Source organism: Cephus cinctus, unplaced genomic scaffold, assembly GCF_000341935.2.
Source record: "Cephus cinctus unplaced genomic scaffold, Ccin1 Ccin1_scaffold0330, whole genome shotgun sequence".
NCBI lineage: Eukaryota > Metazoa > Arthropoda > Insecta > Hymenoptera > Cephidae > Cephus > Cephus cinctus.
Genome location: NW_014333027.1, coordinates 844,771 through 858,802, shown reverse-complemented (window position 1 = coordinate 858,802; position 14,032 = coordinate 844,771). Strand labels below are relative to the sequence as shown.

Here is a 14,032-nt window from a genome sequence, read left to right as displayed (position 1 = left end):
GGGTAAGGGGGGGAGGGGGGGTAGTTTACGAGTATTTTACGCGGGCCAGAGTCAACGGGATCGAAAGCGGCCTTAGGATCAATACGACGGAAGCCCAAGTGCCCATAGCCAGAGAGGAACCAACGATGCTCTTGAACTTCAGACCCTGAGTGCTACTCGTACATTTTTTCATTTCACCCCCCACTGACCCAACCCTATAACATCCGAGACTCACCTTTACTCCAAATGTGCCTGCCCCGGAAACTTGAGAAACACGTATAGGGACCCTTTGCTCGAGTTACCCTGGTAAGGTTGCGAGATGAAGAACGGTAGGATTATTTGTGGGTGGGGGGGGAGGGAGTAAGAGGGTAGTTCGGTCTTGCATGCCCTATCCGGAAGGTTCTAGTTTCTTAGGGTCCTATAAGGCAACTTATGGTAACTAGGAAAATTATGTAATTAATCATAGGAACGAGAGCTAGATAACGAGAGTTCCGTGTGGAAATGCCCGACGGGTTTCCTACTGGGTAACTCCATTAGGTGGGAATCGGTAATTCGAAAATTCAAGCGTTTACTCGGTTCCAGGATCTGGAGCCTACGCTATACCGACGTACTCCCCAGTAACTGAGCTCTAAGTACCTTGCTGGAGCCAGGACTCTGAAACTTGCCTATCTGGCAGTCTTGGCACTCTAAAGCTCACATTAATCATACTCGAATGGGCACTGCAGCCTGGCCTGGTTTCCCTGCTCAATGAAATATTATCGTAGTCTTGTGAAATTAGCCGGCCTCCTACTTTACTCAACCCTTACGTATTATATATAGAATAATTATATGGCTACGAGTAAGGCGTGGTTAGGGGTTTTGGTAAGGAAATACGTGAAGGCTTTTGGTACTCGACGTCTTTGAGGCTTCTTTTTTTTTTTTCAAGTTACCATTCTGTCTCTTTGACGAACGAAAGTTCGGCCAAGTATTAAAAAGTTCTCATGAGTTTTCTCACCGCTTTTTCGAGCTGGCGCGATCGTTACCGCGCCATATACGAGCGAGAAAAAGTTTTATGAAAAGCGATCCAAAGATTACGGACAGGTTTCTATGGGTATGACGAGCGACTTCTGGCAGGAGGCTCGAGCGAAATTGTGGAAAGTCGAAAGTAGAAATTCAGTCTGACGGCGGTGGCGCGAGGCGCTGGGGAATTAAAGAGTGAAGACGCTAACGAAGATCTTCGAAGGTTCTTAAAGCTTCTGAAAATTAGTATCGCGTTAATCGACGGCACTTCAAACTTTTACTCGTTTCCGCTAATCGAATTACTTGGAAGATTTTTCGCGTGCGGGTTAGACATTACCGAGAGCGAGGGTGAAAATATTATCTGAGACGAGAGGGCCAGTCAGGGAATTAAATGAATATAAATACTGTTAATTAATGCAGAATAAATTTTTTAATTTAATATAAAAATAATTCAGTCCAAAATCATATATACTATGAAATAGTCATTAATTCTTGTACAAATATCCATTTATCTAAATGGCCTTGTTAATCGATAACAGCTCGGCAACCTCAAGACTAATTATCATTTGACATTACTCGGTGGTTAATTATGAAAGACAGTCAGTTAGCAGCTACCATTCACAAGTCAGCAGCAACATCATTCCGACTCCGAGAAAACATTGAAAACAGAAAACATTCCGACTAAACTAGACCAACCACTTCTCTCCTCTTGGTCTTTTCAAAAGTGTGACCAAGTGCTCTGGAGTCTGGAAGTATTTTTCTATCTCCTTTTTTCCCAGAAAGAAAGGCCAAAAAACTACAGAAACACTACTGCCGGCAAAGTTCTAGCGACACGAGTCGACCCTGTTCCTCCACTAGGATAATCGTAAGTCGAGGCACATGGGTAGCCAGGCCCCATAGGTAGCTCAGCACGTACGGGTTATACTACCGTATGGACGAATGGTCGGTCGGTTCTTCCTTTTGGCAAAAAGTCCTTTGGAATAACGAAGTGGTCAAGGGAACCATTGTTTTTTACATTGTCGCCATAGAACGTGTAATGGCGGACGTGGAAGGGATTTGTGTTTAGCGAGAGTGTCTCGTATTGGCGGGGAAGAGACGGTACAGAATTCAAAGAAGAAATTAAATACAGTCGTCTTCCGAGTAGGTTGATACTGGCTAGTGATAAAAGATATCGTAATTACATGACGTCATTGTTATGGGATAATGAATTCTTTATGGGATAAACACTTTTAATGGAAATATTATACTGAGAAAAGTTTATGAAAAGTATATGAAATCTTGTGGAAGAACATAAACACATTGTTTATGGTAAGGGCACGTGTGTTTGTTCTAGGGATTTTTTTAATGGGGTTGCCATTACGTGGCTCATTATCTAAAAAGGTATTGGAGTTTTATATACGTGCGAGTAAAAACTTCGTCATAATTCGTAATTGTACGCCATATAGGTGAAACTTGGGTTTCTGTGTCGGTACAGATAATGGCAGTGGGGCCAATTGTAATTGTGAAGTTGAGAGTCCCTGAAGTGGCGCCAGGTTGGCTGGAGCCTGACATGCGATCAATCAACCTGCTGCTACCACCCTGTTCCCTGTTCCCTGCAACCCTCTTTCCATTGGCAACCGGCCACCCCTGTCTGCCTGCCTGCTTCGTTCTTTACACCTGGGTCAGACCTGATCGTGGTTACTCCAACCAAGTGAGCGTTTTGGCTGTGCTTCTGTAGTGAACTTAACCCTAGGGATTTTCGTTAAGAGAATCCCTAGTCCGGATTTTCTAGATAGGAAACGACAGACACGTTATTCGCCGTGGGGTATAATCCTGTACTAGTTTTCACAGTTCCAAACGGTCCTGGTAAAGTCACCGTGCGAATTTCCATCGTTGTGAGACGTTAGGCAATAGACAATAACAGAGCGTGAATTTCGGGCGAAAATAATAATACGAAATTGTTCGAGGACGACGCCATCTTTTTTTCTAGTGACTTTCGACCTGGAACTTACTATCGCCGGCACGTCAGTGAGGTAGCGATTTATAATGTTGGTAGTACCTTAACGACTTTTCATATTGTGTGTGACTGGTTCGCGCTGTGAATTTTCCGGGCGAAACTCGCGGCGTCTGGAATCTCGCTTCAAAGGATCTGGGTAAAATGCATTTTCCGGCTTTTCCCTTGGGCTTAGTGATATAGAGAGAGGAAAAAAATTGTCTCATCTTCAAGAGCAAGGCGCTTGCTTTTCTTCGAGTCGAATGCAGCGTGGCTTTACGTCGGCCGGTGCTGCACTGTCATCTCGTGCTGTTGCCTTCACGTGAAACGACGTTTTCTACTTTCACAGTAAGATCCTATCTTGCACGGAAAAATTGAAGGAGAAGAAGCGTACAATTACATCGAGCTTCTTCGCTTTGCAAGGAATCCCTCTTGCCTTTCCAAGGGATGCACCAAGCCATTGAATTATACTTATATAGAATCCTCTTAGATTTTTCTCTATTTGACGTCGAGCAAAGAGAGTAAAATAATCTTGGAGTTTATACACTGGTCAAATCCCACCCTTGGATATTTTCTTTTCATTGGGAATTTTTCCTCGGGAATTTCAACGCCTCCGGGTAATATGATGTAAAGGAGAATTCACGTGACCCAGCTCGTCACCCTATTCTCCTCTAAGCAGAATCGTTGTTCCATTTTGCAAAGGAAATAAGGACGAAGACAGAGAGAAAGAGGAGGGAAAAAAGTGATGGTGAGAGGAACAGTGCGAAGGGACGGTAGGTGGCGCCGGTTAGTCTGCCAGTCCTGAAACGACCTCAACCCCTAAGCCGGTCCTGACTCTAAGTAGTATCCTACTCCTGCTTTGAGTATATCTTTTTTTTTAAGTAAATTCATAAAGATACAAGTCGTCGAGTACACGCGTATTTTTTTGGGGGAAATCGATGACTTTATTGTGATTTCACAAATTTTGTTTTCCATAAAATCGTTTGCAGTAGAAAAGAAGTATACTGCTTCTCCACGTTTTTAGAAAAATTTTTCAAAATATTTATACACAAGTGACCAGGTCGGGCAAGTGTTACAATTTGATAACGTATCACTCTGGACCATATGTGTGCTTCGGATGACGGCCAGTCGTCTTTATCTGTCAAGTAATTCAAGCCAGTGTAAACACGGCTTCGCTACGTGTTGCTATATGTGTCAGTTGACGGCCACTTAGGTAGGTGTCTACTAGCAATGATTATTCCAGTGGTACAGTGACTACCGTACAGTGCATTACGTACGACGCACGTACAGCGAGAGGCGGGAAATATGAATCGTTGTTGAGTGTTTTCGCGTGTTTCACAATATACCAGTGTATCCATACAGTGAAATCGGGAGATCAAGGTAAATTGGGCTTTTCGTAGGTTCTTCTTGATATCGAAAACTACAATAAGATTTGTGCCTTCATATCTTGTGATCAGGCACGGGAGACAATGCATTCTTGGAAAGTTTGAGGTCACGGATGGAGAACGATCAAGATCTTCGTCGTCAGTGGTAAATGTAGTGTAGATACGGATGGGAGGAAGCGGTCGATATACGGTAATGGGAAAAGCCAAAGCACGACATTACCGATATAGGAAATGCTTTCGGGTTAGATTGAATTGGTATTTAGAGCATTAAGGGGTGGCAGCCTCAAGCCCGAATCGAGAACCCAGAATCCCGATCGAGGGGTTAAACGCGAGGCGCCAGGATATCCGGTCTCGTTCAACTTGCATCTCCAGATCGGGAATCCTTGGATAACCATTGTGCGATTTATATCGGTAACTGTATGTTTTGGATAGAAGCTGTATGTACAAAAAATATTGTATCCATTACTATACCGCTATCGCCTACGTTTTATTTATACACGAGATGTCCTATGATTTTTCTATGATCGCTGTTATTCTATGCACGTGATGCAGTTTTCCTGCAGCTGCAGCAAAAATCACATCGAAATCGTACGAGTGCATTTTATCTTATGCAATTTATCATATCCGATCGATATTCCGATCGAGTGCATTCTGCCGATTTTTCTTCATTCTAATTCAATCAGTATGGGCTAGGTACTGGGGTTGGTATCTTTTCTTATGAAAATGTGAATTAATGAAACGAATCCTTTTGTTATCAGTTGATTCTTGCAGTTTTAACGTATCCAGTATTATTATATACATATACTGTCACACTGGAATCCTAATGGAGACGATTACCTCTTTATGGAAGCCAACAGTTTTTTTTCCTCATTGATGGAATCCCCGATGGTTAACGCGAAACATAAAGAGAGGCCAGAGAGAATGATCCAGCGTAATCCGGTATTATATGTGTGGGCGTTGGGTTAGCTACCTGGCCCTTACGAATGCATTTCCAAGCCTTCTGAAAAGCGATGAGTTCGGAGGAGTAAAGGGGACCTCCTATTGGACGATACTATGGGTAAGGCTTGAAACGATGCGTCAGGCTATGGGAGTAGATTACAGCCAGAGTTCAGGGCCGCCGCACTAGCTTTTCTTGCATTCATGAAAAGTTCGTCAGTGGATGAAAGCAGTGGAGCGACAATTGTTCTTCATAGAACAAGGTCTGAATTCCTTAGTACTGTTCACGCTTAAGTTGGTCGTCTGTGTATAACTTGTACCATTTAGAAATGAATAATGTATAACATTGGTTAGTAATTCATTGGTACGCCGAGTCCGCTCCTGGGAGTCTGACATCATCTCGAATACCCGTACCCATACAGGTTCGGACTCGGAATGAAGTCGTTCAAAGCCGAGCTATGATTGGTCAGCTCCAAGAGAAATGACGCGTCGTTATTGGTCGAGTAAGAATTACAGTGCGAAGAGTGTTTATGTCAACCCAGTACTGTCCGATTGTCCAGTCGGTGATTCTCGGCCGCGTTCTCTCCCACTAGACTCGTGACAGACTTCATCTCAAGCTTGGTGCGAACCCTGGAATGTTTGGCATCATTTGAAATTAAAGGTGTGCCTTCAGATTAATTCAGAAAGTCCAAGCACGTGCTCCGGACTCACGACCCTAACCGTCCACGCCATACTTGCCGGTTGCCCAATCGAGAAACGTTCACCGGGTCTGAGGATCTTGAGGTAGTCTGGATTCTCGATGCATTCCAGGGGCGTACTTGCACCACGATCAAAATTCGTCCAGGGTAACTTTAACGTTACTGTGGAGAAATTGTAGGGTCTCCAGACCCAGTGGATGATGAACGACGTGGAAGTACGTGCACGGATGCACCCGGTTCACGTGTTAATATATCGACTGTGTATAGTGTATATAAGTCTAGCGTAACGTAGCGTTAAATTGGGGTAGAAGGAGTAATAATGAGGGTGTGGCATGAATTGTGTCTCCAGGTCGCGGATCTTCCCGAGGAAGAGCCCAGCTGGCGAGAGCGATAGAGTCGCAGGAAGAGGAGAAGGAGGAGCTGCCTGAGTGACGGGAGTGATAACCTATGTTGTTGTGCGGCGAGTTGCTCAGCGGCGGTTTTGTGAGTGCGGGCGGTGCACCGGTGGTGCCCTGCGGTCTTCTAGGGCTAGGGTTACCTGGTTGCCTACGTGCGACCAGTCCCCGGCTCCTGACATCTCCATATCTGCCGCTCCTCGCCGAGCTCCTCGCCACGGGCTACCTTAACCATCAGAGGATGGCCCTCGCCCAGCGTAACCACCCTCCGAACTCCACGACCAATCCGACTTCGAATCCTATGGCGAATTCGACTACGGCGTCTGCCGTCTCCATCCACAATGATGAACACCGGCACGACGTCAAGCTTGAATTGGATCGGGATCTGGACCTGGATCGGCATCGGAATCTACATCGGAATCGCCAACGGAATCTGGATTTGAACCTGGATCGGAATCTAGATCAAAATCTGGATCTGAATCTGGATGAGAATTTGGATTTGAATCTAGATCTGGATATGGATGGACACGACATCGACGACGCCGTCTTTCTCGGTGAGTCAATATTTTTTTTTCTTACATACATAATATCTTTTGCGTAAATAGGTAAAAGACTAACTTAGATATGTTTTTATTTTGTTAAATGACCTCGTTGTTCGTATAAAAATTTCTTTCGCTAATGTCAATGGAGTCATAGGGAATTAGGCTTGTGAGGGAGATAGGAAAATAGTTTTAAGGGTGTACATCTATGTACTAGGTATAAAATAGGTATATCCTTCGATAATTCAGTCGATTGACGAACTAACCTTTAAGGAATAATAGCCGCAATGGTGGAAATCCAGGTGATATTGTAGCAAAAGAAAAACAGGAATGGTCTTCTCGGCAAAATCAATAAAACGTTATTTCGAGACTAACCCCCGGCGCTATATCGCTTAGATAAACCAGTGAAAGGAACGCCATCCTTTCAGAGGAATCCACCAGCTCTATCCTTCCTCCTCTTCTCCTTCGTCCTTATCCTCTTTCCTCTCTACGCTTCCTTGTACATCCTCGTATACGTTTGCGGGTCTTGTTGCGCTTCGGGTTCCTCAAGACAGCCCTTGTCGTATACTTCCCCCGTGATCCTCATGACCCTCCTGACCCTCAGCTACGGTCAAAAGACGTGAGTTATCCCTTTCGTTTGCTGTCTCCGTCACAAGTCCCTGTCCAGCGCATTCGAGCTCTCTGTCCCCGTGAACCTTAGCGCGACCTTCCACCGTTTTATAAATGGCTCCGGACTTGATCCAGCCGAACCCGTGCAGCCTCACTCACCAAAGAGCCTCAGGGTTGGTTGTTATCCATGGGGGTTGCTCTCGAGAAAAATGGAGTATCGCCTTCGTCTTCCTCCTTACCACCCTTATCCGCGTCTCTAGCAGCCCCCAGTCTCCAGATAGCAGTTAAGTAATTGTTTTTCGCACTTTTTAATCGGGCTTACTACCCTCAGCCCTGCATACTCCATGGTCTATGGTTAACGATCACGGGAGTCTCTCGTACCGAGACACACCCTTCGTTAGTCATAAAATTCTACGAGTTAAGGTTCTAACCACACGTTCACTCTGTAGGTACATTTAAGGGGGCAACGGCGAACAAGTTAGTTTCAACGATGGTAATATTGTCTCGGACTTCAACGCGTCTACCCTTATATTAGACCTACTTTTTTCCGACACCCCTACTACCTCCTATCAAACCCACGGATAATGTATTAGCGCTATTCAAAGTTTCTTGCATATCTTAGGGGCTGATCGAGCTTATACCTAGATGACCCTTGGTTTATGGAACGATTGTTTTTTTTTTTTTTTTAGTTAGACGAATAAGTTGTTCAGGGGTGGCACTATGAACCAAGTGGCAAGTTAGCTGGCAATCGGTACGTCGTCGGGAGGGAGGCTCTTTAGATCAGCAAATGAAGGCAGACCTTGAGTATAATATACGTATATAGCTATAGACTGTATATTGCCGTATGGGTCGATGAAAGTACACGTCGGCCAGTCTGCGCTCTAATTCCTTCGCTCGTTGCGAATCGGGCCGAAAGGCGAACGGTTTGCCGAGGATAATCTCGGCTCGATCGAGCGATATTTCAATGGAGTGAGCACGTCGACCTGGGCTTTTCGGCAAACCATCGACCAATCCTCAAGTCTTGCTCCACCTTGACTGTCTCTTTCCTTCACTCTACTGTGTTTATTCGTCTCTCTCTCTCTCTCTCTCTCTCTCTCTCTGCCTTGGTTTTGACTCTCCCGAGCATTTATCCGTACACAAGCAATCTGAAAAAGCCTCGTGGAACATGACAATGGAATCCTAGAAGAGTCTGGAATCGGTGGGTTGCCTCTGGTGGCTGTTGCTCTGGCTGATGGTAGTAACGCGAGCAAATGACAGAGAGAGACGAAGGAGATGAATCAGTCGGAGACATAGATGAGATGAGAGAAGATACAGAAACAGTCGAAACGGTCACAATGGCCTCTGTGTTATTTTCTGTTTGCTGCGTCAGACCCAGTCTTTCTCTCGTAAATTTCAGCGTTCTCTCTCTCTCTCTCTCTCTCTCTCTCTCTCTCTCTCTCTTCCTCTATATAATCTAGGCTATTCGAGCTATCTGAACTATCCAAGCTTCTATACATCTGTCTACCCGTCGCAAGCTCATACGGTCGAGCCTTGAGTGCGGGGCCTCCCGGAATCAAGATTGCACGCTGATGTTTGCCAAATAAACGTATAAACCTGTCTTATCTGCGCCATCCTATCCACCCGGCAAATAAATCATGGGCCATTTTATTTCGTCAGAGTTCCCTAACCCAACGACGATACGGTTGTGCACGTTCGAGTCCTTCGGTCATTTCGTCACACAGTACACATCCACTGGAACCTAACCTAACTCGAGCGGACGATCCAGAGAATCACTCCGTTCAGCCGTCTCTAATCGGTGGAATTTCTCTTGTCGAGGAGCCACGAAAGTTTTTCTAAAATCTACCGGCACCCCTGTTACCCTTTGACCCTCGCGCACTTCAACCCTGTCCAATTATTATTTTAACCTCTCGGGGACTCGCCAACTCTGAAGAAGGTCCAATGCAGATGCTGTCTGGCGCAATTCCGCAGCGTTTTTATCCCAGCAAATCCGTATGACTTTTTAATTGCTTTCACGGTCGAACGAATTATTCGTTTTTCCACCAGTTGGCGCCCGCGTCGCGCATTTCCCGTACGAGTAACGCGAGGTGGATGAAGAGAAAAAAAAAGGTTGAACTTGTCTAAAGAGACAAAAGATCGTGAATGGTAGGATAACCTAGCAATTTTTTTCTTTTGACCATCGATAACGCTTGGCTGGACCACGTGCAATTCCCACCACCCAATCGCCATACTGCTCTCTGACCCTATCTGTATATTTTCATTCTCCTTCTTCCTCCCTATTGAACTTTCACTCCTTCCTTCTCTCGCGCTTGCCTTCCCCTCTTCTTTCTCTCCCTTCAACTGCCCGCCCTACTCGCTACGGTAGACTCGATGGATGCTCCTTTGTCGCTCTGCTAATCACTTCCGCACCCACGACCGTGTACTTGTAGCCAACAGCGGTATCGCCGTCGGGCTTCACTTCCTTGCTGGGGAACTAAACTATTCGCAATTAAGCGAATTCAAAGGGGACTCGCCTCTCTTGCCAGTAGCCAGCTCGGGGTGGTTAGGATCGCTTAACAGCTTGTACCTTCTTACTTACGTCGATGCCCCCAAACAGCGGAAACAATGGGGACGCTTTGTAATATTTCTTCCTCGAGCTGCAAGTACTACGGAGTTAAGGTGTAATCTCTCGGCGAGAGGAATTTCGTGTTCGCCAATCTCCCAGGACAGTCGGAAGGATTGGGCGAACAGCCCGATAGGAGCTGAGTAGGATTTAACGTTCAGGAACTCATGGAAATCTCGTGGTCTAGGCTGTCGTCGCGTCGGACGTTGGGATATGAGAAATGGCCAGGTCGAGTGCTCGAGCCGCAGATTTCCATGGCTCTCCTACGTTCCCTTATCCATTGCTAAGTATGCGCTGCCGGTGAGAGCTCTGGGGATGCAAATGGCGTTGAATCACGATAGAAATCGAATGTCCTGTCGGCTGCTTGGATAAAGGGAATAAATATCATAGGAATGTCTCGATCGAGGAACTCACGAGAGTCCAGGAGAATTTATTTACTTCTGCTCTAGCGTATAGCTCGCGCACTTACACGGTAGTCGCTGCTCGCGGGACCGATGCGGGGCTGTGGATAGGGGTTGATCCGGAAGAAAGCCAGAGTATTCTGATCAGGAGCCGACTGTAAAGTAACCGCTTAGCGGGCTAGCGGCGAACCCATAAACAAGGGGTTTACAAAGGAGCTTCGGATGGGTAGAAACGAGATTTGCGGGTATCTCATTTTATGAATTTTAAATGTCCTCGAGGGGGGGTCAGCCGTGGTCGCAGGATCGATTTCCTACTCAGGATCGACTGGACGTGTGCAGTCGACGCCCGAGTACCAAGGGACGCCGTGGGAATGCTCAAGGAACGGGAGTGGTACGCTATACGGCAGGGAAGAGGGCTGGAGGAGCCTCGCCTGCGGGAAAGAAGCAAATTAAGGAAAAGCCAAGGCACGTGCAAGAGGCAATGGTTCCCGCGGCACGCCTGCTCTGGGGGAGCAGGTGCACGATTGATAGCCAAGGGAATTGGAAGCTAATTAATGCCTCTAAGAGGGATTACCTCACCGTGGCGTCTACAGCCACGGAGAGCCACGGAGAGGCAGAGCCAGGGAAGCGGCGAGAATCGTGGAGGAATCGGGAAAAAGGGAATCGCTTGGTAATTGGGAATTGTGTGATTAAAACTAACCCATCTTTATTTTATTTCTTCCGACCTCCCCCCCTCCCCTTTCTTTAACGTATTCCCTATCGAGATCCCTGCTCGTCCTATGCCGTCACTAATGTCGCGGTTGTCCCTTTTCTTGGCATCGGGATACGATCGATCTGTCATTATTATTACGTGAGATCAAAGTTCGCCGTCTTTAACGTTCCCACGGATCACGTTTGTTGGTTAAGACTTTGACGTGTCTGTTTTCATCTTTAGGCGTTGCTCGAGGTTAAGAAGCAATTCCCGTGGGATGAATTTATGGCTGGCTGGGATTAACACGGGTGCGCGCAATAAAAGTCTTCCGGACGCCTTTAACCCTCTCCCGTGTCTGTTCTATCTCTCTCTCTCTCTCTCTCTCTCTCTATTGCCGTAAAGACACGTGCTCGTTCTCCCTTTCTCCCTTACTCCCTTACCTTCTTACGTTTCTCTTGCTCGATCCTCGTGTCTGGAAGGTTCGCGGCAGCACGCGTACTTCCCGCAGGATACTGGAACCGACTCAGCAAGGCTGCACATTCTATCAGAATGGACGACCGTTGGTATTAAGCCCACCGAATGGCCCTGTTTTTCAAACCATTTCGTGCGCCTCTCTTCATTCTTCTTTAGTCTCTTTACGCCTTTCTTCGGGCTTCACGGACTCTCTCCTACGTGTTTCCGTTTACATTCGGTCCTGCCCATTATGTACCGTTTCGTCGGTTTTACTGCGTGTACGCGACACGTGAGAGTTTTGCTTCGTATCGCCAGTGGGTTAATTTTCTGGATATCATCTGTAAATAAGATACAGTCAGATTACGAGTAAATTATCTTAACGCTCTTGATAACCCAGGAAAGATATATTCTAGTAGATATTATATTGGAACATTATGTATATGACGTATAATAACGCTGCAGGTATTGTTCAGTATCCAATTGTATATATCTATATATACGGAATGTATAGCATTGTGAGATAATGCCGCATTTAAATGGAGAATGTGAAATGATTGGAGTGGGGAATAACCTTTTTTTTTTATCAAGACCAAACTTCACTCGGCGAGTATTACCTGTGACAAAAAACCTGTTATCTGTTATCTCGCTTACGAATGAGTGTCCCGGATCCTCGATGACGTCTCGCCGTCTCGACGTCTCGAGGGTCTCTTCGCGTACTACACGTATGACCGAATTGATGAGATTTTCACGAAATATTCTAGTCGGTCGGTTATTCTTGACGCGATGTCGCGTAAAGAGGTTACTCGATTCGTTGTGGGAAGTGGTCGTTGGAAATGGGCAAACGACGCCCGGCGTCGTGTCTACCTAGAGCCATTAGCCCAGACGCGACCCTAATCCATTTTCTATACGTCTCCTCGAGCGCGACGTACCGTAAAGAGAATTGTCCGGCGCCTCCCTAAATTGTGCTATTCGATTTCACTCGGTTGGAATTGCCGTTTGGATTTTCTGTGGGCTCTCTCTCTCTCTCTCTCTCTCTCTCTCTCTCTCTCTCTCTCTCTCACTCACTCATACACTTTCATTAACCCACTGTACGTCCCTCTCTCCCTCCCTCTCTCTCTCTCTTACAGTACCAGCCATTCGAGATAGATGACCTGCCGGGATTGACCTTTGAAAATCTCTCTGGCCTGTGGCATTCGGTGTCTTTGAAAGTACTTTTTGCTTTTTAAAATCCATTTACGACCGTATGTATTTTATACAGGTAACATATATCCTCTACGTGCTATATACGCATGTACTAGTTTCGCGATGACCGGAAGTCCCCTTTCGCCGCATCGATCGATAATCCCTGACTGGGTATAGGAAAGCCAAACCGGAACGTGTCGGTAACGTAATAACGTTTCAATTCGGCGACGGAAATTGTCCCGGAGCACGCGGCTCCTCCAGTTGCTTGCTGACCAATAAGCTTGCTGCGCTTCGTTCGCTGGCTCCCACCCCGTTTATCCGACGTAGACAGTTCTTTAAGGGTATATATAATATAAAAATATATATAACAATCTATATCAATATATATATATATATATGTATATACATATATAGCAAGCACGTAGAAAGAGTTCACGCTCCGTCAGTCTTGTTGAACTCGTGCTACAGGGATATACGGGAAAACTGGCAACGCAAGCAACTGCGGTCAGTGATCGATGCAACTATGTGCAACTGTGCACGATACGCAACGACCTCTAGGAACAAACTTTTCTCCCCTGGTTCGGATCGATCCTGGAAAGGCGACAGGATGTACTCTCGAGCGTCCAAGTATATATGCAGTATTCGATGGGTGCAGACTTGATCGCCCACTTATTCGCATCGACGCCCGCCGTCACTTTTCACCCCAACGTGAATCTCATCCCTTCTCGGCGAAACTCCTTTTCTTCGCTGAGCTTACACCCCTTTCCGGTACCCTTCAGATTGTTCTGGTACTTTACTTAGTTTTGCGGTGCTCGGTAAGTCGAGGGTGGGTATGGGGACTCACAGGCCGCAGGGGGCGAGAGAGAATCCGACGTCATCCCGACGCTCCATTCTTGACAATGGAAATGAGTTCGCTCGGAAGAAATAGGTATAGGATCTTTTGCCGGTTATAAGGTGTGTCAGGGAGAGTACGGACCGAGACGTCGGACGAGGGACAGAGAGAGAGAGAGAAAAGTGAGAAAACGAGACTCGACTTGGTCGGGCATAATTGCAGCAGGTGAGCGTCGCGGCGCCTTCATCCACCGCAGTATAAAAGCGTGAGAAGTGCGAGTTTTAATTAATGCGACATACTTTTCATTACTGAAAAGTGCCAGATCCTCTTGATTCCCTTGCTCCCCCCCCCCCCCCCCCCCC

General features: G+C 46.3%; 1 protein-coding gene across 7 annotated transcripts in view; it reads left to right on the top strand.

Moving 5' to 3' along the window:
- LOC107266764 (protein Fe65 homolog) overlaps positions 1-14,032 on the top strand; it is a 69,893-nt gene that overhangs the window by 10,338 nt on the left and 45,523 nt on the right. For 4 of the 7 annotated variants that reach the window (XM_015737590.2, XM_015737586.2, XM_015737582.2 and 1 more), the window contains one exon: positions 6,319-6,918. In XM_015737590.2, coding sequence (XP_015593076.1) covers positions 6,417-6,918 — 502 coding nt within the window. In that variant the 5' untranslated portion in view covers positions 6,319-6,416. Of the gene's footprint in view, positions 1-4,182; positions 4,331-5,129; positions 5,393-5,776; positions 5,933-6,318; positions 6,919-14,032 lie in introns of those variants that run through there. The other 3 variants (XM_015737585.2, XM_025084075.1, XM_015737583.2) reach the window with 3 other exon arrangements.